Source organism: Lissotriton vulgaris, chromosome 5, assembly GCF_964263255.1.
Source record: "Lissotriton vulgaris chromosome 5, aLisVul1.2, whole genome shotgun sequence".
Classification (NCBI taxonomy): Eukaryota; Metazoa; Chordata; class Amphibia; order Caudata; family Salamandridae; genus Lissotriton; species Lissotriton vulgaris.
This window is the reverse complement of record NC_141693.1, coordinates 1,512,177,494-1,512,202,279: the sequence shown is the minus strand read 5'-3', so window position 1 is coordinate 1,512,202,279 and position 24,786 is coordinate 1,512,177,494. Positions and strand designations below refer to the sequence as shown.

Below are 24,786 nucleotides of genomic sequence, written 5' to 3'. Positions count from 1 at the left end.
ACCTTCTCTGACAACTTACCAGTGGGGTAACTTTTGAAGATCTCTGGATACTGCCACGATACACCAGAGATTGCCTCGGGCGAGGCTGGCATGGTACAAGTTGTCAAACCCTATGACTATTGCCACAACGCTAGTGTGGGGCGGAGAATAAGATTAACCGCTACTCGAGAAACACGGCGTTTATGAGGGTTTTTCAACATATATCTCCTGGCAAAGGGGTTACAAGTGTCCTATCCTATTTTGATTAAAATTGATACGTTCTGGGGAACCGATAGGACAATTATTCCTCTTCCCTCCCTTTTGATGAACACACAACATATAGAATTAAACAGAGGGCGAGATTTCGTATTGAAGCTTGGGTAGCTAAAGATGTGCCCGTATGCTAAAGTTTTTCATGTGATTGAACTCTTTTCTATATACAGCTGCTTAGCACACTAAAAGCCCTACAAACTTTAAGTGTAACTGTACATCATTTTAATAAATGAATGTGTAAATGGACTATCAACTTCTATTTTTCACCCACCAAAAATTTATAAAATCCAAATTTGACTGACATAAATATAGTATTTTCTAGATTAAAATGAAATCAAAAATATTTTATCTTCCTTTTCCACCTCAAAGTATCTAGATCTAAAGTAGTATTTGGCTATTGTCTAACTGAAGCGTCACATGAAGATTATCTTGATGAGCCGCTGCAAGTTGAATGTGATCTTTGAGGAGTCTTCACTAGTGAACAAGGTCAAAATGTTTTTATAAAATTGTTATATAAAGTTATGCTTAGTGTAGCCATGTCGTGTAGTCCTATAAATCTATATAGGTTCTGCGCATTTAGACAACATAAACTGTGGGATTGGTGTCCAGACTGATTCCAGACACCCCCACCAGATATGTTCGCCTGTATACCTGCGAACTCACAGTGCCACTATAATCCCCTCTTTCCAAGGAGAGAATAGTTTCTGGCAACTATCAAACATGACAACCCTGTCCCCTCAGGGATCATGGAAACAGTCCAGTACTTTTCTCTCAGCCATTCATGCTCACTTTGTCTCAGACAGATACAAAGAATAAACAATGGGGACGTTTTCAATAATCATTTATTGAACCAGCGTCGTTCTAGTTTAAAATACTTATGCTGCAACAATCATAAGACAGAAATAGATATATACGGTTATAAGCACCAACAGAGGTAAGCAGATGGTAAAATTCTACCTTAGTGCTAAAACAATGGATATATACCAACATATAAATGCATGACAGTAATAATGCGTACTCCTATGATGCAAACCTAACTAGATGTACCTAGCATGTTTGTAGGTGAATCGCCAAGAATCCCCATAGGATAAAGCCAACTCCATAACCTGAACCTCGTCTTGGTCTTGAGATGAACACCATGCAAAGGGATGTCAGACCACTGCGTACTGGAGTGTCTGCGTGCAGAAACCTCAGCATGGAAGTCTTTCTCCTCTGCCCATCCCAGCAAAGATCTGGTGTTTATATACCCCAAAGGTACCCTCTGGGTTCTACCTTGCTGTGCCATGTTGGCCAAGGATGACAATAGTGATGAACCTTATACATAGTTATTATGCAGAAGATGGTAATTCTGCCGTGATTCTGAGAATCCTCATTAATAATGAAGGAGACTCGGTTTTGGAGAAAACCCCACATTTATGCAGCACCTAACTAGGTAAAAAGGTCCGCACCAAAACCGTTATGTAGTACAATGGCTCGGAAAATGTAGGTGAAACGTTAAGTGACTACACAGGCCTATCTTGGGGTACATTACGAACCATAACAGTAAGGCTTTTTATTAGTTTACATATCGAGATAATGTTCGAGAAGTTGAATCTTAATACATTTGGTGTCTCAAATTGATTTGTGTTAATTTTTATTCCCTATTTCTCTCCATTTGTATGGAACTGAGAAAGCTGAATAAACAGTGTAGAACACTTAAAATAGATGGAAAGCCTCAACCTGATACACGAGTAAAACTACACATTGCAAGGAACTGTCTTGCAGGAGCTCTACCTCTGAGGGACTCCCTTTTACCATTAGCTTTTAGATGCCTGTCATATTTCAACAGACTCCCAAAAAACAAAAATTTGGGTTACTATTGAATTTGAAAATTCAATAGTAACCCATCCACATTATATGTATCCTAATAGCCTTATGAGGGGTAGATGGAGCCCAGTCACATTATGGAAGGCTGTCATTTCTTAACGCTCCCTAGTGCTAGGCTTTTACTCCTACTGATAAATTGATCGGACCATCAGCCAACCGGTGTGAGGCTGGATTCATGTACTCTGGTTCTGTCTCACTTTTAAAGCTTATTGGTCAGGAGTCTGGACCAAAGTGAAGAACATAAACAATTATGGCTTTCAGATAAACGTTTTTTACACTATTTTATAACTTATCTGTGGTAGGAACAGATGCAGTGTGTTGAAGTCAAAGTGGCAAAGTCTTGCATTTTTAGGCACTGGAAGATGACAATGATAAATGGGGTTACCAGAGTCGTATAAGTAACCTCCTACGAAGGGACTATCTACAAACTGCAAGGTCAGCTGCAAATTTGTAAATACGTCTGGGAAAGCTTACTGCCCTATGGTTACCGTCCTACACTAATATCCAAAGCAGGTGCACTCATGTTACTCACAGAGACTGCAATATGTTTGAATTTGGCTTTTGGTACACAGCGGCTTCTGCCCCTTTCTCCCCCTCTTGCAGTATTATAAAAGCAACGTACACAGCATATGATAAGTGTTTCAGCTCCATGGCTTCTCAAAGTGCTTCTTTCCTCTGTGTCGAACATCCAATTATTTGCAGTAGTCATTGGTAAATGCTTTTCCCCAAAGTAGTTCTTGCTTTGTATTTTCCTTGCGATTTCCTGTATTGTGGTTGGAGGATTCCATAGTCAAACATGTTTCCTCTTCGAAGGTTCACACACAAATGAATCACTTTTTTCTCCATGTGTTTGTTTGAAATTTCAGATATCGTAAAATACCTGGTGATCAATGCACAAGTGGCATCAACCCAAGCAGAGCAGAGAAGAATCTGAAAGGGAAATGCACCAGTGATCTTCTGCAGCCCAAGGCCGTGGTAACTAATGTGCAGTCCCAGGTCTCTGCTCATAACACTCCGCATAAGGCATTGATATGTACTTATGCTGCACAAAAGATATTAAATCGCTTGCAGGCCAAGACTCGAGTTCTGAATGTTTAGGAAAAAGCCACGATTTGTCTCGTGGGCACTGGGTTACAGCAGCCTTTATACATTTATTTATGGTGCACCTGCTCAGTACTTGTGCATGTTGCGTTATTTCCATCACTTGTTACTTCTATGAATTTATTTTGCCATTGACTACTGCCAGTGTCTGATAATGGTTTTGATTGGCTGTTCCTCCTTTTGGTTTTAATTCCCTGAACCTGAACTGTGACGAGGAGGCTTCAACGGGCACAGAATGCTGCTGCCCGCATGATCTTTGCACTACCTAAAAACTGTTATGCCGCTGACCCCCTCAGACGGCTCCATTGGTTACCTATAGAAGGGTCCGCAAATTCTAACCGATCTTTACTTAGTGTACACCCCGGCTCGGCCCTGCGCTCATCGGACCTACACCTGGCCTATGTCCCACGAGTCCAGAGCCGGGGGGCGCTCATTCAGGGTACTGGACCCCGCCCTGTGGAATATCATCCTCCCTGCTACCCGCGGAATGCAGGACCACTGGGTGTTCAGGAAGCTGATCAAGACATGGCTTTTTTCCAATCTCTAGTCTACTCCCTTTCTGCCCTCCTCTATTTATGCTTCGCGCTGGGTCACCCCGATGTGGGGGCAGCCATGCGCTCTACAAATACGGATAACATAACCTAATGTTTGTTATTGACTGGTTCTGCGAGCACTCAACACTGTTTCTTCTCTTTTGCGAGTGTCTTCAGTTGCTCGTTATTGCCCATTCCTTCTTTTGCTTTACATTGCGTTTTGCCGCTGTCACTTTTGATTACTGGTGCCTGCTATTCCCTTCTTTGTATTAATCCTTTGTTTTCCGCTGTTCAAGGTTTCCCAGTATAACAACATCCCGGTCATCCTCGCTGTGGTCGCTGTGCTGCTGGTCGCAGTCATTGCTGCTGTCCTGATCGTGAAGAAGTATGTCTGTGGTGGCAGGTGAGGCATAAGGGAGGGGACGAATTGAAGGGAGGGCATAGGTGGAGAATGGGAGAGTTGTGTGTTACAAGACAGAGGAATGTGAGTCACAATGATTAAGGTCAAGATATTTGCTCTTACACTATTAGCCCCTCGCCTTTTCCATGCCTCAGTGTGCATGTCACTTGAAGAACCCCAGCACTGTTTCTTTTGGCTTTGAATATTCTCTGTTCCATGATAATAAAATCTGGAATCGCTCTGCTTAAACATTGTACTATTTTCTTTTCTGTAGTAGGGGATCTCTGTGTATAGTCATAATCTAGTGAATAGTCCATGGGCGGGACTATTCACTAGATTAGGACTATAACAGAGATACCCCTACTACAGAACTGGAGTTACAGGACAGAAACTACTCCTTCTGGAGCACTGGACAAATACCAATGTGACTGTTGGGTCGTGGGTTCATGGCAGAGTGTCCTTGTGCTGTCCTGTTCCTTATTTTACTGGCCTGACTCGTGCATGTGTTTTACAGCTTTCTTCTTTGTGTACATCCTCCCCCCCTCCAAATATCTGCCCTCACCCGCGCTCCGTGTTATCCTTTACTTTTTGTTCTGCCTGCAGATTCATGTTTCTGCATTGCTCTGTCCCTCCTGCAATGCTTTTCCCCATACGATCCATGTTGCTTACAACCGCCCATTCATCCCCCATTGCTTCCCCATTGCTTCCACCTACCCTCTACTCCCTGTTGCTTGACAATTTCTATTCCTTAGTTGTGCCAAATCTATATACATTTTTTTAAAGTTTCCGACAGCTGCTATTTGGTGCTGAACCTCTACACCAGGGGTCCCCAAACTGGTCCTGGAGGGCCGGATCCATGCCAGATTTTTTGGATATCCCCATTGAGATACATGTAGTTATTTTAAAAATCTGGCATGGATCCGACCCTCCAGGACCGGTTTGGAGACCCCTGCTCTACACAATGCAAAAAAGCTCTTTTGCTCTAACAAATATTGATTTCTTTTTATTTTTAATTAATAGATTCAAGTGACTTCTGCCATCATGGATCGGTAATTAAAAAATGAGAGAAAATTGTGCCTGCTTCATTATGCTGGCACGTGCTTGCATGATGATGTATGTGCGAGATGTCATGTCATCACTCATGTGTGCACCAGCACAATGTTTCAGGCTGCTTTTTCTCTGTATCAGTCTCTTTTTATCATTTATTTTCGCTGCACAGCAGCAGCAAAGAATCTTTGCAAAGTCAGTAGGTCAACAAGGAAACACCTTTCCGATGGACACTTCCAACCATTGATTCCTCACCGTAGAATACATACCCACAATCTATGCCGGTTCCTGTAACCCCTAATCTGTTTGTGATGCCACTGGGGCCCGAGGATGATCCTGTGCTGACGTCCATGTTGGGTCCCAAACAAACATCTGCTCAAATTCGGCCGATGTTGCACTATGAGATTAAAAAGCGGCACCTGTTGTCTTCCACCATAATCCTTTACAGTGTCACATCAATCAGCGGGGCTCCATTATCTTTTTTGGCTCTCATTCTAATCGTGTGCCAGAGCAGGGTGCATCCTAGGATATTGATCATGATGATGATGATGGTGTTGGTGAGGAGTATAGCGAGTGTGCTTTATTCCTTCCTTGAGACAGAGATTGATTCGCCACATGTGCCACCAACAGAAGAGCAATGGAGAACAGCCAAACTAAAAGAATCCCCGCTGCCCTCCATGGAGACTTATACAAATATTTGACAGAAATTATAAGGCCCTGGTCAGCATCATCTGAGCCCTTACTTCCATTTACTGATTACCATACCGATACCTTGAGGGGTATCTATTTGGTTAAAACCATGGTCTTCCCTGTCTCTTAGACGGCAGGTATCCTGGTGTCCTAGACCGGTACTTGGTGATCTGTACTTTCTCATCAAGAAATCTTCTCCGAGAGCCTTCATGTACAGGCCTTGACTAGTAAGGTGGACACTAACTTGTTTCCAATCAATCCTCCAAATCTAAATTACAAAGGTTAGATTCCTTTTTCAAACACATTTTTTCCTCTGCCAGTTTGGCACTGTGATCCATAGTCTGACTATTATGCCGCTACAAACTTTCCCTTTGGGGCATGGCTTGCAAGATACTGCCATAATTCCCAGAGGACCTTTGACTTAACCAATACATGATAGACCGGATGCAGCCAAGTATTTTATTCAAGCCTGTCTGGATTTATGTATTTATTTATTTGCAAAGTTTTATATAGCGCTGGCTAGACCCGGAGGTATCAGAGCGCTTTACATGAGGATCAGCAAGTTACAGGATACATAGGTATATCAGTTCAATCAGCGAGTTACAAAGAATCACAGAGGGAGGGGGAGTGAAGGAGACCCGAATGGGGAGAAGAGGAAAACAATGTCAGATGACTGGCTGGGTAGGTGACTGCCAAGACGCCAGACTCCTCTATTGCTGTGTAGGACAGCTCCACCGGGCATGGGCCAAGGTTGCTTGGGCTCCGTGGTAGTTAAGAACAGTTTTGGTATCGTTCCATCGAAGGGGAAGGGAAAGAGACATAGACGGGGAGACAAAGAAAAAAACAATCTCAGATGACCGGCTGGGTAGGTGACGGCCAAGGGGCCAGGCTCCTCTATAGCTGCATAGGACAGCTCCACCGGGCATCGGCCAAGGTTGCTCGGTCTCCGCGGTAGGTACAAACAGATTTGGTATCCGTCCAGAGGGCGTCGTCATTGTTCTTACACCGCCTCCATTTTAGAGTCAGGACTGCTTTGCCTAAGCAGTTGGTACTAGAGTTGTCCTCCACAGGTATGCCTGAATCAGGCCCCTGGTTTTTTCAGCCATATAAAGGCTTTGCCTAATTGATATGCGCTTTGATTTGTCTCGCCTCCTAGAAGAGAAGGCAGACTTTAATATGAAATGCTTTTAAGACAGTAGATCCGCAGCACATTTCTTGGGGCTGTTGACCCTCGCTATACAATTTCCACACTAATTCAGAAATTTAGGGGCAACGCCAGAGGGCTGACATATAGGCTGAGAATGCCTTCTCAGCCAGTGATGCAACAGACAACTCAGTTCTTTCAGGGACACAGAACTGGAAAGCATTGTACAGACCAGTAGGGTCATGCATTATTTTTCAAAAAGGATATGCCTTACTTTTTTCCTATCCTTACCACCAAGTATTCCTCTCGCAACAGATGGGGTTTCAGCAGACCATTTGTCTATCCTGCTGTAGGAGGAATCCTATTGCTCTACAAGGGTGTCTAGAGAGGGAACTGGACTCTCTGAAAGGCAGGATGTATTTCCTCTCCAGAGGTAAGACTGGGGGCCTCAGGCCGATCCTTGACCTTCGACATCTGAAAGCCTTCTGGTGGAAAGGCCAATTCAAAATGCTCGCAATGGCCCAGTTCCTATATTCTGTGGCCCGGGTGGGAAAATGGATCCTTGGATGATATATTTCCATAGCCATATCCTTCAGTCCCAGAGGAGTTCCCACGGTTTAAGTTGAGCCAGGAACATTATTTTGCCATGCTCCCCTTCGGCCTCACAAGAGTCCCTTAGTTGTTAAAAGAAGTCATGGCTGTAATCTCTCTCCATCTTCAGAGGTCTGGAGTTCCCTATATTCCCATACCCCAATGACTGACTGCTGAAGGGGAGCTTGATGCAGTCATTCGTGGACCACCTACAACTGAGGAACTTTTGACATCTTGGGTTTCACCATAAACGTGCTGAAGTCCCATCCAATTTATTTGCAGATCATTTGGGGCATTTTTTGACATGGTGCTTCTCAGGGCTTTTCCTAGCAACAGTGAGTCCAGGACATTCAGGTTATGACCTGATATTTCAGACTCTATCCTGGATAACTGCAAGTGTTGCTCCTAAGCTTCTTGGTCTATTATCTGTGTATTCACCTTGTCAACAATGCAGGTTGGCACATGGGACCCCTGTAGTGGAACCCAAACTTCCAACAGGCCCAGCATAAAGGCCGCCTTTCTGACACCATCCAGGTCTCGAAACAGACAGCTCGAGATATGCAATGTTGGCTCACTGACTATAATTTGTCAAGCAGCATGTCCCTCTCCCTCCGTTACTCAGCTCTGACAGTAGTGAGAGAGCTGCTGGAGCTGCAGGCCATTCATTCATTAGGCCCTGAAGCTTTCCTGCCATATATCAAGGGGATGTGGGTGCAGGATATCATGGAAAACAGCCCCACCATGTTGTACTGCAACAAGCAGAAATGCTTGGTGTCCGGAGTCCTGCACCAGGAGGCTTTGCTATGTCAGGGCATCATGCATGCTCAGCCGCTGCCCCGGATTGAGACCCCGGAGACCACGGAGGGGAACCCATACTTGAACCTGCGGCGATAGCGGAGAGCTTTGCCGGGTACTACGAGGGGTTGTACATGCCCAAGGAGTGTCTGAAGGCCGAAACGGTCCAGCGCTTCATAGATGATCGTCCCCCGAGAGCCGTCACAGATGAGGTACGGGAACTCCTAGATCGGCCCTGACGGATGAGGAGCTGGGTGAGGCCTTGGGTGAATTGAATCCGGGTAAGGCGCCAGGTCCTAACGGATTCCCGAGCAAATCTTTCTGCCGGTTTTTGGTCCAGCTAGGCCCGCATTTTCGGCCGGTACTGGAGGAGGCATGCGAGAGTGGGGCGCTCCCACCGGACTGGCGACATGCTGAAGTCGTGGTCTTCTTGAAGCCCGGGTGACCCCCGGAAAACCATGCGTCCTATCGCTCCATCTCTCTACTGAACACGGAGGCGAAGATCCTTGCGAAGGCCTTGGCCACTAGGCTCAAACCCTATATCACTGACCTGGTCCATCCGGATCAGGCGGGATTCATGCCGTGGAGGGCCACTCGACACAACATTAGGAGGGCCCAGGTCGCGATATCTGCCTGGAGGCACCTCGGGGAGCCGGCGGCACTGTTCCTGGCGGACATGGACAGGGCATTTGACTCCCTGAGCTGGACATATTTGTTTGCACTGCTGAGGTGCCTTAATCTTGGTCCGAGACTCTTGAAGTATGTTCAACTACTTTACACCGGCCTTACGGCTACGGTGCGCGTTTGAGGGGCGGTCTCCCGATCGTTTCCGGTTCAGCGGGGGACGCGGCAGGGCTGTCCTCTTTCCCCATATCAATTTGCGCTCGCAATGGAGCCTCTCGCGGCGTGGGTGCGCATCGACGCCCAACTTGAAGGTTTCCGGTGGTCGTCAGACCATACTGATAGAATTGCGCTATGCGCAGATGATGTGGTGTTCTTTCTTACGGACTTGAAACGTTCTGGCCCGCGATTTATGCGTATACTTCAGATCTTCGGCGAAACATCTGGCCTTTACATTAATCCGAGCAAGTCCACGCTCTGGACCCCATGGTATATTGTACTCCTTGATTATATTCGTGATGATGTCGAGTAAGATGACGACTTTATATACATTACTCTGATTCTTGTTTTTAAATTTTCACAGAAAGAATTGCCCCTGCCATCCCCCTTCCCTTCTCCTGCACACGTCCTGATGAAGACCCCGTATAAGGATTTAACATAGCCTACGGCTAGGGGTCGAAACGTCGACGGCCTTTTCTTTTTAGACCTCCAGCACATGCCCCTGATTAATTGCAACTGTGTATGTGTCCGTTGAATGTCCACATTATAATAGTTTTCAAGTGATGCCCAAAATTTGGGTTGTTGTATTAGATTTGTTTTGATTTTGAATTGCAAACTGTTACAATGTGTTAACTTTTTTGAATGTGTGTATCTCTTTTTGACTTGACACTGCCCTGAGCACTGCCCTTCCCTTTCCTTTCCTTTCCTCCCCCTTTGGGGCTCTTAATTAGACATGAACCTTTTTATATGGACTATAATTCGGTATTGTAAAATAAAGGACAATACTCGTCATTAACTTGATTTATATCTCCTGATTAATGGTTGTGCTAGTCAATGTTAGTGTGTGTTCACACATGACACTTTCTCCTTGTGGGGACCCCTCTCTACACTTACCACTTAAGCGCCCAGGTCCCCGCGACTGCATGGGTAAAACCCCTCTTTTGTAACGTGGGGTAGAGGTGGGCACCCTACTGCACACAGCCTGGGAATGCACAGCACTGCGAAGGTTCTGGGATGGGGTGCATCGTTGCCTGGCAGAGGTTCTGGCCTGGGAGGTGCAGAGGGGCCCTAAGCTAGCACTATTGCATGTCATGGCAGGGGTAGGGGGTAACCGCTACAAGCGCCACCTATTGTTACTGGGCCTCACGCTGGCGAAGCGCGATATTGCTAGGGAGTGGAAGGCGCCTCGGGCCCCGTCACTTGCCGCCTGGAGAAATGGTATGGACTATCGCATGGGGCTGGAGCAGCCTGTATTTGTGGCCAGGGGGTGCCCTAGAAAGCACTTCAAAATTTGGAAGAAGTGGGCAGACTACCGGGGGCTGGACCTGGACCCGCCGCATGAGGAGGTCACCCTCTCAACCCTCTGATATGTTGGACAGTGAAAAGACACTGTTGGGGTATGTTACACATGACAAGCGATCTAGTACTGTATTATGGTTAAGGGGAGCGAGCAGCTACGCAAAGGGGGGGTTGTTGGGGGGAGGGGGGGTGTTTAATCCTATTGTTTCTGATATTCTGAATGGGGGAGTTTTCATGTTCCCAATACACATTGTGGAAGACTATGCAGATTAATTGATGATGGCAGTAGCTTCTGGATGATGGAGCTTTGCATATTATGTGTGTTTCAACAATAAAATATGTTTAAAAAAAAAAAAAAGAACGATGGATTTAACCCAGATCTCTTGACTGGGGGTGGATGTATGATTTATTCAGCATTCAGACCATCAGTTGTTGTTTTTGCATTTGTCACCCCGAGTGGGAAGGGTATGCCAGACGTTGTTCCTGTGCTCTCCATGCCTCTGGAGTCAAGCTATCCTGGGTGATGAGGGCTGAAAATCCAAAACCGGTCCTAGGATGCTTGTTTACAGTCCAGGGAGGACCTAGCCTGGCAGTTCAGGCTGGACTGTTCCCATTGGGCGCAGGGTCAAGACTGATTTGCATTTGGCTGGGTCCAAACTGGAATGGGATGGTGAGCAAAAAACTATGGATTTAGGCCCAGGTCTCTGTACTGGGGTGAATGCATAACATTGATCTGCATTCTGTCCATCATTTGTTCTTTTAGTATATGGACTTACGGCAGTACTGGCAGTACTTACACTACTGAAACTACCAGGGGTAACTGTGATGAACTAACACAAGAACATAACAGTAAATGTCAATTTGTCTTCCTTCCCACTTTTCATCCATCTTTTAATTAATTCATTGCAACAAAATGGAGGCTTCAAGATTAAATGGGGCATGTGACAGATAAGAATTGAGGAGATCGCAAGATAAGCAGATTGTTCCAGAATCGTCTGTCGCAATCAATTTTGGCAGAATATAGAAAAAAAGTATGACTCTACAAAAAATACTTCCACCGCTTCTAGTGTCCAGTATGGTGTCTCCTCCCGTCCGCCCCCCAAAGCCCATGTCCCTACCAACTCCTCTCACAGGACCAGAACAGAGTAGCACCTGCCTTCTAAGCAAACTCGGTCCCAGTCGGGGGCAGCTCCACAATGTTGACCTCAAACTGCCACATGTCTGCAGAAACAGAACTTGTCTTCCCTGATAAAGAACCTGTGTAATTTCATAATAAACGTGACTAAGGCCACCGGACGAGTGGTGTGACTGAGTAAATAGAGCAGGCTAGACGTGGATAAAGTGAATGAAATAAATAGTTAGGAGGAGAAACAAACCCAAAGAGTAGCATCAAACCAATGGCTAAATCATTGTCTGGTGTCGTGAAAGGAATTTGGGATATGTTTTATGACTTAACCAAGATGTGAGGAGAAGAGCTTAAATTCCAAGATTGTGTTTTGTTCCACTTATCTGCTGTCCAGAGTTTAGTAGCAAAACTTCTCAGTCTATATCGTATTTGCACAAGTGTTAACAATTAACTCGTTTTTAACATAAAAATGTTTAATCTGAATCTTTCAATTTTACTTTTCATACCTGCCCAATTCAGGTTGCCAGACATTTTACGGGCAAATGTGGTTTCCCTTCTACTCTCTCATACCCGCTGAAACAGGTGCCTGTCAATCAAAGTATTCCTTTTAATATTTTTTTTATGAATATCTGAATCTGTGTACATTTTACACCAAAGGACATCAAGCAAAAGTGAGTTTAATAAACGCACCTCTGTGTCAACAATTGCAGGCCTGTATAACAACCAGAGGAGCTGCGCCTGACCTTCAAGAGCATAGGAGACTAAAATAGATACATAACCTTCTCAAAGGATCAGTTTTCTCTGTCGCCCTTTTTACTCCTGTTCAACTGTTTGAGAAGAGTGAGCGTGTCCCCAGTTTGGGGTGAAACATTTAACTGTGGGCTGCAGTTGAGCCTTAAAGTGAATACAATTATGTATTCTTATTTTAAAGGCATAACGCTGACTGGGCATTTAATTTATTGTGTATTAGTAATGCCCCTGTCTTGAGTTTCTAAACGCACAGCATCCTGCAGAATTAAGGCTTTATGTTTCATGCTTACCATCCCCTAAGAGTCAAAACCCAAAAAGGTGAGTTTTTGTTATGGAGCGCGCTCGCTGTAGTAACTACTTCTAATAGATATTTTAACCACAGATTCCTTAACTTTATAATATTACCCAGGTGTATTATAATAATAATAACTCCTATTTATAAAGTGCAAATATATCACCCCATTAAGGGTTTCAAGGCTCTGGGGGCCATCGGGGAGATTAAGTGAGCTAGTGGCCAGATTCAGGATACGTGATGTGGCAGGGAAACTCCCTCCTACAAATGAGTGCGCTGTTTTTCAATGAAACACAACGGTTTCTTCTCCACTTTTTCAAAATTTCATTTTCAAATTATTCCAGATATAGTTGATCAATAATCCATACTAGATCTGTATTTGATTTGCAATTTTATTTCACCATTTCATGTAAGATAATGTGCCAATCATCCAAACGTTTTATATTCCCAATGCATTTCGGGTCTCATACATTGGACCCTTCATCAGGGGGCTAAGGAATGAAACGAAACAGGACCAATTAATTCACTGTCCACAATATACACAATCAATATATCGATACATGTGCTAACTTTGATTGTCAACTTGAAATCTGTATCTGACTTCTCAATATACATAAAAGAAAAGAAAGCAATGCAGTTGCGTTTTCCTAGATACGGACTCGTTGGTAAATCGCTATGTTATACAAACACATGAGCTAATAGTGCAGAATCTCTTAACTATGTCAGATATCAAACATCATACACTCATTTTTTGATTCGACTTACATTCGACCGTCCGGTCTGAAGCGCAGAGTATACTGGCGTCTCAGCGTTCACGATTTTACACGCCAAAAGTTAAGAGCTAGCTATCGGGTAAAGTATCACGCACGTGATCGGAAGGCCTTCCAATCACGGCAGAGCTTTACTCAGATCATGTGACAGGGTCCGTGCTGGCTTCACGGAAATAACAACGAAATTCCTTCTGCGTGTTACAGTCGGAATAGAATCAATACTAGTTGCTTCCAAATGCTAAACATAACAATATGAATATGCTAAACAATAAACGGTAATCAACAAAATATAATGAATCTTAAAATTCAAAAAACACTTCAAGGTTACTGGATATAGTTCAAGCCCATAGCTGCAAATTTTACAAAAAACACGAATATTCAATTCTGTCATTGAGCCCAATGGGGTGGGCCGTATTAAGTTTTTTGATCCAGTGGTATTCACATCTAAGTCTTTGCTTAGAAGGATCCAGGTCGCTGCGTGGAAGGATTCTCTCTAAGACCATGTATCTGAGTTGGGAAATTTGATGTCGTGCTTCAAGCCAGTGGCATGCAATGGTAGATTTAGAGTTCATGAGTCTGATGTTACTCTTATGTTCAGTTATGCGTGTTTTAACTTTTCTTTCAGTTTGTCCTACATAGGTTTTGCCACACGGGCATTTGATGGCATACACGCAGTTCATCGTATCACATGTACTATTATGTTTCAATTCAATTAGATGCCCTTTGGTGGGGTGAGTGAATTGGTTCCCAGTAATCACATTTCCACAATGGATGCAATTATGGCATTTTTGCATGCCTTTGAAGGTTATGGTGGTTTTCTTCGGAGTATTTAACATTTCTTTTATGTTTTTCGATCTTTGAAATGCAAATTATACAACTCATGCAATTCGCATTGTTTTGTAGCTATTTCGAATGGGATGGAAAATACTACAACCAAAGTAGCGGAACATCTATGGGTTTTGGGGGGGCGCCCTCATACGCGAATATCTTTATGAACAAATTTGAAACCGACCATATTTTGACAAACCCGCTATGGACAGAACATTTGATTATGTACAAAAGGTACATTGATGATCTATTTATAATATGGAAAGGTGCAAAAGAAGACCTAGAAAACAACATCATTGCACTTAATGCGTGTAATGCACGAATAAAATTCACCCATACTATAGATGAACAGAGCATTGCATTTCTTGACGTAAAAGTGACAATTACCAACAACAGAATCGAGACTAATGTACACATTAAGAAAACAGACAAAAATTCATCTCTACTGTTTCAAAGTTTTCATTCTATGGCATTGAAAAAGCACTTACCTACTTCTCAATTCATAAGAATGAAAAGAATAACCTCAAATGAAGAAGAGCTGTCAAAAACTTTGCAAGAACAAATGAAGAAATATCAAGCAAGAGGATATCCTAATGATGTACTGCAAACATCATTGAATAGAGTGGCTAATCAATCTCGAACCAGCATGTTAAAGGAAACAGTTAAAACTCAAGAAACCAAAACTGTTTGTGTACTAAAATTCTCTACAGATGCACCAAAAATTAAAAAAATCGTGAACAGACATTGGAGACTCATCCTGCAAGAGCCTGATTTAAAAGATCTATACAATGAAAGAATAACTTTTGCATTTCAAAGATCGAAAAACATAAAAGAAATGTTAAATACTCCGAAGAAAACCACCATAACCTTCAAAGGCATGCAAAAATGCCATAATTGCATCCATTGTGGAAATGTGATTACTGGGAACCAATTCACTCACCCCACCAAAGGGCATCTAATTGAATTGAAACATAATAGTACATGTGATACGATGAACTGCGTGTATGCCATCAAATGCCCGTGTGGCAAAACCTATGTAGGACAAACTGAAAGAAAAGTTAAAACACGCATAACTGAACATAAGAGTAACATCAGACTCATGAACTCTAAATCTACCATTGCATGCCACTGGCTTGAAGCACGACATCAAATTTCCCAACTCAGATACATGGTCTTAGAGAGAATCCTTCCACGCAGCGACCTGGATCCTTCTAAGCAAAGACTTAGATGTGAATACCACTGGATCAAAAAACTTAATACGGCCCACCCCATTGGGCTCAATGACAGAATTGAATATTCGTGTTTTTTGTAAAATTTGCAGCTATGGGCTTGAACTATATCCAGTAACCTTGAAGTGTTTTTTGAATTTTAAGATTCATTATATTTTGTTGATTACCGTTTATTGTTTAGCATATTCATATTGTTATGTTTAGCATTTGGAAGCAACTAGTATTGATTCTATTCCGACTGTAACACGCAGAAGGAATTTCGTTGTTATTTCCGTGAAGCCAGCACGGACCCTGTCACATGATCTGAGTAAAGCTCTGCCGTGATTGGAAGGCCTTCCGATCACGTGCGTGATACTTTACCCGATAGCTAGCTCTTAACTTTTGGCGCGTAAAATCGTGAATGCTGAGACGCCAGTATACTCTGCGCTTCAGACCGGACGGTCGAATGTAAGTCGAATCAAAAAATGAGTGTATGATGTTTGATATCTGACATAGTTAAGAGATTGTGCACTATTAGCTCATGTGTTTGTATAACATAGCGATTTACCAACGAGTCCGTATCTAGGAAAACGCAACTGCATTGCTTTCTTTTCTTTTATGTATATTGAGAAGTCAGATACAGATTTCAAGTTGACAATCAAAGTTAGCACATGTATCGATATATTGATTGTGTATATTGTGGACAGTGAATTAATTGGTCCTGTTTCGTTTCATTCCTTAGCCCCCTGATGAAGGGTCCAATGTATGAGACCCGAAATGCATTGGGAATATAAAACGTTTGGATGATTGGCACATTATTTTACATGAAATGGTGAAATAAAATTGCAAATCAAATACAGATCTAGTATGGATTATTGATCAACTATATCTGGAATAATTTGAAAATGAAATTTTGAAAAAGTGGAGAAGAAACCGTTGTGTTTCATTGAAAAACAGCGCACTCATTTGTAGGAGGGAGTTTCCCTGCCACATCACGTATCCTGTTATTGTAAGACAAGGGCTAGGACGCCTTGTGACATGAGTTGCGCTAAATAAGAACTACCTAAATACATGCAGATAAAACTTCATCACTACAGAGTGCACCAGGATAACAAGCTTTCAGTTCTAGTGGCCAGATTCACATGATGCTGATCTGCCTCCGGGAACCCTGGATTAAACCGTGAGCCCCCCAGTCTGAAGTCAGCCGCTCTGGCCGCTGCACCACACCTCTCCCTCAGGTGTCACAACTGGATCAGGAAAATCTTGAGCAGCAGCTCTGCATGCCGTCAGGTGGTCGTGTTCAGCTCCACATTGGCGTCAGCTGCATTGAAAGTGACGTTGCAGTGTGTATAGAGGTGCCACCTAAGCACACTGATATCAGTTCCTTGTGTTCTGCACCAACAGCGTTGATCTAGACAGCTACTTCGGTCATTTTTTGACCAACTTTACTCAACTTTGTCTACTTTTTTGTACTTTGCTCTGTGTGCTAGGACATCATGTCCCCTGTACAACCCTCAGGGTTCAAGCCATGCGGAGACTGTCAATGGCAGATGTCTGTGTCAGATCCTCACTTGATCTGTCTCTGATTCCTGTGGCCATGATACGATCCCAAGGTCTCATCAAGTGCAAGTCGATGCACCCGGAGGTGATAAGAGGGCGGGCGATGAAGCTCCTGGTAGCGCAGCAAAAGAAGGCGCCATGCCGCTCCTGTGGAAGATCGCAGGACCGTTCCTGTGGTAGATTGTCTTTCTGCTTCAAGACCTCTTGTCAAAGTCTCATGAGACCTAAAAGCCCAAGAAGTTGTCAAAAGCTTCTCTTTCTTGATATCATGCTTCCACGCCCAGCTCCTGCCCTCCACCTGCGGATGTGGCGTCGGGCCCCGCTCCGCGCTACCCAGAGTTTTCTTTGCGCCAGAATGCCAAACACAGCATCTTTGGGCCATCGACTCTCTCTGGAGCTCCTTCTGGGTTACCAGCAGCAGGTTCTCCCTCAACATTAGCTGGGACCTCTGTATCTGTCTCTGGATCTGGATCGATGCCGCCAAGGGTGCCTCCTTCCACCCAGGCTCTGTCCCTTTCAGCGCCATTCCAGACACTGGCCTTGCGCAGCTCGATGGCGCTGTTCAGGCCTCAACATACCCTGGACTTTACAATCCTTGACAGGCCCTGCCCTCCTGAAGGGGGCTTGAGTAGGAGTTTGTGGTCCTTTGGACTACCCTGATGACTAAGACAACTGGTATGAGGAGCTGGGTGATGCTAGAGGTCTGGATACCTCCCAAATCTCTGGCATGATTTCATCAGAAAGGTGTATATTTTGCCATCATGAAGTGCAGGGAAGCAGAGGTTGATCTCCATCTGTTAAGGTCAAGACCAAAGTCTTCACAGAAGTGCTTCACACTAGTGTGGGCGTGTCTGAACCCATGATCCCCTTTAATAAAGCCCTCAGTAACGTGCTCCTGGGGGCTTGGGTGAAACCTTGCACAGGGGCTACTGTGCACTGACCGATTACCCATTGACTCCGTCCTTTCCGAGAGACACAGCCTTCTTTTCCTAGCACCCCTCGAGAGCCTGGGGGTGCAGGCCTCAACCGCGAACGTTACGCCAAGTACTTTTCCTATCAAAACACCTGATAGGGAATCCCAGAGGCTGCATACCTTTGGGAAACACATCTTTTCTTTCACCAGCATTGCCATATGGATGGTGAACACCGCATGTCTCTTGGACTGATATTCCCACACATTGTAGGATTCGGTTGCACAGGTGCTTCCCATGCATCGTATTTGGTGGACCGCAGTGATGTGACAAAGTTCATTATTCTGTGCAGACTGGACACCACAGAGTCCCTGGGTAGAGCCATGGCTTCTACAGTGGCTCTGCGCCGCCATGCATGTTATAGTCCAGTGGGATCTAGAGTGATGTCTATTCTTCCCTGATTGACTTGCCCTTTGCTGGCTCCACCTATACAGAGACAAGACTGATGCAGCACTTGAGCACTGTCATAAGAGCAGAGTCACTTCCAGATCCCGTAGACTTACTCTCTTGACTTGGCTGCAACAACAGTCCTTTCACCCTATCTGTGGACGTGGAATGGGCATCGCTGGGGATCTGCAGTATTAGCCATGCTAGTCCTTTTGAGGACAGGTATGCAGTGCTCAAAAAGGACAGAGGAGCCAGTCTTGGCATGCTGCCCTGTCCCCTTTGTTTCCTTCCAGACGCATCCAGGAGAGCACTCCGATTTAATCTCCCTCTATGCATTCGATTGATTCGGGCCCATACGCTCTTTAAACTTTGGGATAAGTTCCATTCGGAAAGTATTAACTTGTAAAATAGGAACCTTGCGCACCACGCATCCAAATGCAGTGACGCCTCATTCCTGCCAACATATTTTCTCCACAACTGACCTGTGAGAGACACCTCCCCCCGTTGCTACAGTCTTGGTGTCTGGGTCCCCCCCCCCCCCCCCCCCCAACTCACTACTTGTCCTGAGGAAGATTCCGGCAGTAAGGTTCAAGACACCTACAGACATAGGGGTCGAAACGTCGACTTCACAGCATTTGCCAATACAGAATTGACAGTGATTCATAAACTGTGTTCCGATTTGTTATATGGCGAATATGTATATAAACTGTGGACTTAGACTCTCTGGTATATGATGTATACATACCATAATTGTATGTGATTTCTTGTCACTTTCACCCAACCTCCCTTTAACTATTTAACAACCTTCCTCCACTCCCCTTCTCCCTTTGACACCACACATTTTAATGTGATACCTGGTTAAGGTGTTATTTGCAAATTTGTTCAAAAAATGCATTTCCCAATGTGATTAACAACATTGGTGAATCCTTTTTCTTTCCCCTTCACTTCTAAGCCAGTAGCACACTGGGACCACTATTACACATACTGCCCTGTCCCCTGCGGCTGCTGCAGCCTCCAAGCCCCTTTACGTGTCCTCCATCCAGCACATTCTGTTGGCAATCAGGCACCACCTGCCCCAATGGTTGGCAATTACATCAGACTAATGTGTGCTTCCGATCGCGCCGACAAATTGGTGCTTCAGATTGTGCAGAAGGGGTACACCCTATCATTTATGCTTACACCTTAGCCTCGCCCACCATCCCAGGTACGGCTGATTGAGGAACATCTCTCCTTGCTCGGTCAGAAAGTGCAGGAGAGGGTGCCTGCACTAGCAGTAGAGCATGGTGGTTGTTCCCGCTACTTTCTGGTACCAACAGAAAATGGAGGCCTCCGCCCTATACTATATCTGTGCCCTTTAAACACATTCCTGAAAAAAGAGAATTCAACATACTTTCGTTGGCTCAGGTTCTGTCTGCACTGGATCCTGGAGACCGGATGGTAGCGATGGACCTGCAGAATGTGTCTTTGCACATCCTTGTCCTGCCCTCTCTCAGGATTTGCCTGCAATTCACTGTTGGCCACTAGCCTTTCCAATTTGCTGTGCTCCCCTTTAGCCTCACCAGGGCCCTTTGGGTGTTCACAAAAGTGATGGGTGTAGTTACAGCCCATCTGCAGAGGTTAGGGCTGCTAGTCTTCCCCCTACCTCGATGACTGGCCGCTAAAGGCTGGTTTGACCCAGGTTATCTTCGCCCACCTCCAGACTACGGCTAGCCTTTTGCATTCGCTGCTCAGATGCTCTGTTTCATCTGAGCCATTCTGAACAGCGTGCAGTTCCTGCGCTTGTTCTCCAGAGCAGCAAATCCGGGATATTCAGGCTATGATTTCAATGTTTTGGCCTCTATCCTGGATTTTGATGGGACTAAGTCTGAGGCTGCTGGGTCTCATGGCCTCCTACATCCTCCTGGTACAACACGCCCGATGGGATCTGCAGTGGGACCTTAATGACCTATGGGCACAGCACAGGGAAATCTTTCTGACCTTGTCCGGATCAGAGGGAACTGCAAAAGATCTGCAGTGAAGGATGATAAACTGTGATTGACTCAACAGCAGACCCCTTTCCCTTCCCCACCCAGAGCACATAGTGGTGACAGTTGAGTCACTCCTGAGTTGCAGCTGCCATCTGGGGGAGGTGGCGATCAGAGGACTCTGGTCTCCGGCTGACTCACATCTCTGCATCAGAAGGTGCCCTAATGGCTAGAGCGGTCGACCTCAAAGCTGGGGAACCGGGTTCGAGTTTCGGGAGAGACTCTCAACATCCTGTGATTCTGGTCAAATCACTTACTCTCCCTGTGCCTAACAAAAATTAATGTGTCAGTCTGTAACGAAAATGGGGCTAGTTTGCGCTGTATAAATCTTCACACAAAAAAAGTGTCTCAGTTGAAAGCTATCCGCTTGGCATTGAAAGCCTTCCATCCATCAAATTAAGTCCTGTTCAGGTGTTCACGGACACCTTCACCATTTGGTATTGCAACAAACCGAGCGGGTGGGTCGTTGACCCTGTGCCAGGAGACTCTGCTCCTCCGGACTTGGCTGGAACGTCAGGACATTTTAATGGTCCTACAACACCTGGCGGAATCTCTGAATGCACGGGCAGACAACTGGTCAGTGCCTCACGGATTACAAAGGTAGTCTAGGTTCGAGGCATGTGGGCTGCTGAATTCATATCTGTGCATAGATCGCCGCCTAGTGTTGGGTCCGGATGATTGCACATTGTTGTCCTGGAAGAGTCTTCGAAGTATCACGAGATAGGTGGCTCCTCCCCTGGACTACAGTGCGCATGGGCATCCTCTCCATCCTCAGATTGTTTTTCTCCGCCATTGGGTTCGGATGTACTTTCCTTACTCGAAGTTCGGAATCGGAAAAAAACTTTTCTAAAAGGCCTTTGGACTAGTCGGTATTGTTTCGATCGGTGCCGACAGCTTTATCTACAGTTCACTCAACTCAGGACGTCGAATCGGGCCGTAGGCCTTCTCGACACCAAGAAGATCGGTCGTCGATGGAACGAAGTCCTTTCAAAAGATGCCCTCTTTGTAATTCTAAATACCCACAAATAGATAAACACCCTTTATGTAACAAGTGTTTATCTCCAGAACATAATGAAACAGACTGCCTAGCCTGTGCGCAGTTTCGATCTAAAAAGACACTTCGGGTTCGATGGGCCGTAAGGCAAATCATACAGAAACCAGCGCCGGAGCCCGAAAATATCTTCGACGATGAACAAGATCTCATTGAGGCCGAAGATTCAGATCAACAGTCAGATCAAGATTCAGACCATGACTCCAACTACTACACAGACGACGACGAAGACATTGTCGAGGTAGGAGACGACGAACAAGGGATCGGGGCCGTCGAAGACTACTCCAGTGATGAAACGGGGCCAACAGTGAGTACAACGGCCCAAACATATACTTCTGAGGTTCCACAGGCTTGGGTCGAGGCATCGCCAGAAGGCCTTAGCTAAGATCTTCAAACACATTCTATAGCCCAGCGACACAGCTCGGCTAAGAATATTACAAAAGAACCATCGAATCAACGTAACCCAAAGTTGTTGATATCGAAACCAAAAGTGATGGAACCAAAAACGAAACCGAAACTTATCGACAACAGTCTTCAGACCTAACTACGTCGATCCATCTGAATCGATCCCAAAGAAAATCGTCGACAATACGGTCTTCGGACCGAACTATGTCGATCCATCGGAGTCAAACACAAGGGTCGTCGAGCCGAAAGCCGGCGCACCTACATCCACTCCAAAACAAAAGGCTGTCGAACCGAAGAAATCTGCGTCAACAGTCGACAACACAAAGAAGGGACTCGATCCAAAAAAGGTTGTCGAACCGAAGCAGAGAGTCGACAAACCAATGGATGTGCAACAAAAACATATCGAGCCGAAGAAAATCGACCCGAAAAAAAGCATTGAGCCGAGACAGCAAAGCATCGTTCCGAAAACACCAGTTCTGAAGGTGCTACAAAGTCATAAGGGGACTATCGACTCAACAAAAATTGTCGATACTATAAAAACTTCGGCTCGAAAGAAGCTGGCACAGCCTAAAATGACTGTTGAAACACAAAAATCTCTCGGACCGATCAAATTTGGTCTACCAATTTCCTCTAAAACTAAGGCAGTCGAACCAATAACCAGCATCGAGCCAAAACAAACTAAACCAAAGACATTGGCAAAACAAACAGGAACTACTTTGCAGGAGATCTTATATCAAGACCCCTCAACAGAAGAACAGTCAAAACTTTACATTGACCCTAATTCTGGCAAAGTCACTCTCTACAAAAGGAAAATGAGACCAGAAACTGAAAAAGAGACTTATGTCATCGCACTCAAAAAGAAAAGAGACACTGCATCCTCACCTATTCTATTTGAGCCTATAAAATAAACTATACCACACACATACTCATATACACCCACACATTCAGATGAAGAGGTGGATTATGAGGGGAATGAGGAATACAATTACACAGTGGACCCTGACCAAGACAGTCAAGCTCAACCATGGGCAGACCCAATACATCCTGGTGATTCTCAGCCCATTCCAGACGCACCTGCATACCCTGCTAAGGCTTCTCCTACAGAAGATACAGCTGCTTTTAATGCACTTATATATAGGGCAGCCCTCCTTCACAATGTTGAGATGCATGCAGACCCCATTGAGGAGGATTTCCTCTTTGACACTTTTGCCACATCAGAAAGATCTGTCAAAACACTACCAATGTTAAAAGGGGTGTTTAAACAAGCAGGTGACATATTTAAAGAGACAACTAGGGCACGGGTCATTAACCCCAGAATAGAGAGGAAGTACATGCCAGCACCAGTAGACCCCACATATATTAAGGGACAACTGCCTTTGGATTCCTTAGTGGTATCCAATGCACATAAACGTGCAAACTCACAAACCACTGGAAAAGCTCCACCTCCTGACAAAGAATCAAAGATCTTGGAGGCCTCCGGAAAGAGGGTAGCTGCTCAAGCAGCTAATATATGGTAAATAGCTAATACACAAGCCCTGTTAGCTAAGTACGACAAGGCACATTATGACACCCTAGAGACACTTCTCCAACATTTACCTGAACCTTACAAGGAACAGGCTGAAACCTAGTACAGGAGGGAAAGCTAATAACTAAGGCCTCCATTAAATGTGCCCTAGACGTGGCAGACACAGCGGCCAGATCAATTAACACCAGTCTTATGCTCAGGAGACATGCTTGGCTTCGCATCTCAGGTTTCAAGAACGAAGTCCAGTCTACTTTATTAAATCAGCCAATAAATCCTGACTAGTTGTTTGGTCCAGCTGTAGATACAATCCTAGACAAAATGAACAAGCATTTGCAATGCAATAGGTCTCGCATTAGGAAAGTTTGAGCTATTGGTATTGTAAATAACACATTTTTTATTTATGTGTTGGTTTTGAAAATAGCAAAAATAATAGCTTTGTCATTTACAGTGCCAATAGTTATAACTTGTGACACCTATAGCATTTGTAATGCAATATGTGTTGTATTCACGTGACTTAGATGTATTGATATTACAAATAACAATGGCTTTTAATTTTTTTAATAATTAATACTTAAATAAAAGTTATTGTAATTTATAATGGCAGTAGCTTAAACTTTTGTAAATAACTTTTGTGAAGAATATGTTCAGTGTATTTTATTGTGACGAAAATCCAAGAACAGAAGTGAAATATTAATATCTTTTTGTGACATTTGTAATAAAGCTTGAAACATTGAGAGAACATATTTGAACCACTTGTTGAATGGTTGCACAGATTGATGCTGTGGTGGAGCTGAGTGATGTTGTGGTGGCGACGAGTGATGCTGTGGCGTTCAGTGATACTGTGGTAGCGCATAGTGATGTTGTGGTGCCCCTGAGTGATGCTGTGGTGCCCCTGAGTGATGCTGTGGTGGTGGTGAGTGATGCTGTGATCGATAGAGTGAGTGTGATAGATAGAGTGAGTGTAATAGATATAGGGAGTGAGAGCAATAGATAGATAGTTAGGGCGATAGATAGATAGAGATAGAGTCAGGCCGAGAGATAGATAGTCAGGGCAATAGATAGAGAGATAGACAGACCGAGTGCGGGCGATAGACCGAGTGCGGGCGATAGACCGAGTGCGGGCGATAGACAGACAGACAGATGGTTGTGTGTGTGGTGTGTGTTTATGGTTGTGGTTGTGTGTGTGGATGTGTGTGCGGTGTGTGTTTATGGTTGTGGTTGTGTGTTTGTGGATGTGGTTGTGTGTGTGTGTGTGTGGTTGTGGTTGTGTGTTTGTGGATGTGGTTTTGTGTGTGGGGTTGTGTGTGTTGTGTTTGAGGTTGTATGTGGTT

General features: G+C 44.6%; 1 protein-coding gene across 2 annotated transcripts in view; it reads left to right on the top strand.

The window, feature by feature from the left end:
* SORT1 (sortilin 1) overlaps positions 1-24,786 on the top strand; it is a 577,196-nt gene that overhangs the window by 531,103 nt on the left and 21,307 nt on the right. Inside the window, exons 17-18 of one of the 2 annotated variants that reach the window (XM_086923559.1) lie at positions 2,985-3,093; positions 4,049-4,155. In XM_086923559.1, the coding sequence (XP_086779685.1) occupies positions 2,985-3,093; positions 4,049-4,155 (216 nt within the window). Of the gene's footprint in view, positions 1-2,984; positions 3,115-4,048; positions 4,156-24,786 lie in introns of both variants that reach the window. The other variant, XM_086923558.1, reaches the window with a different exon arrangement.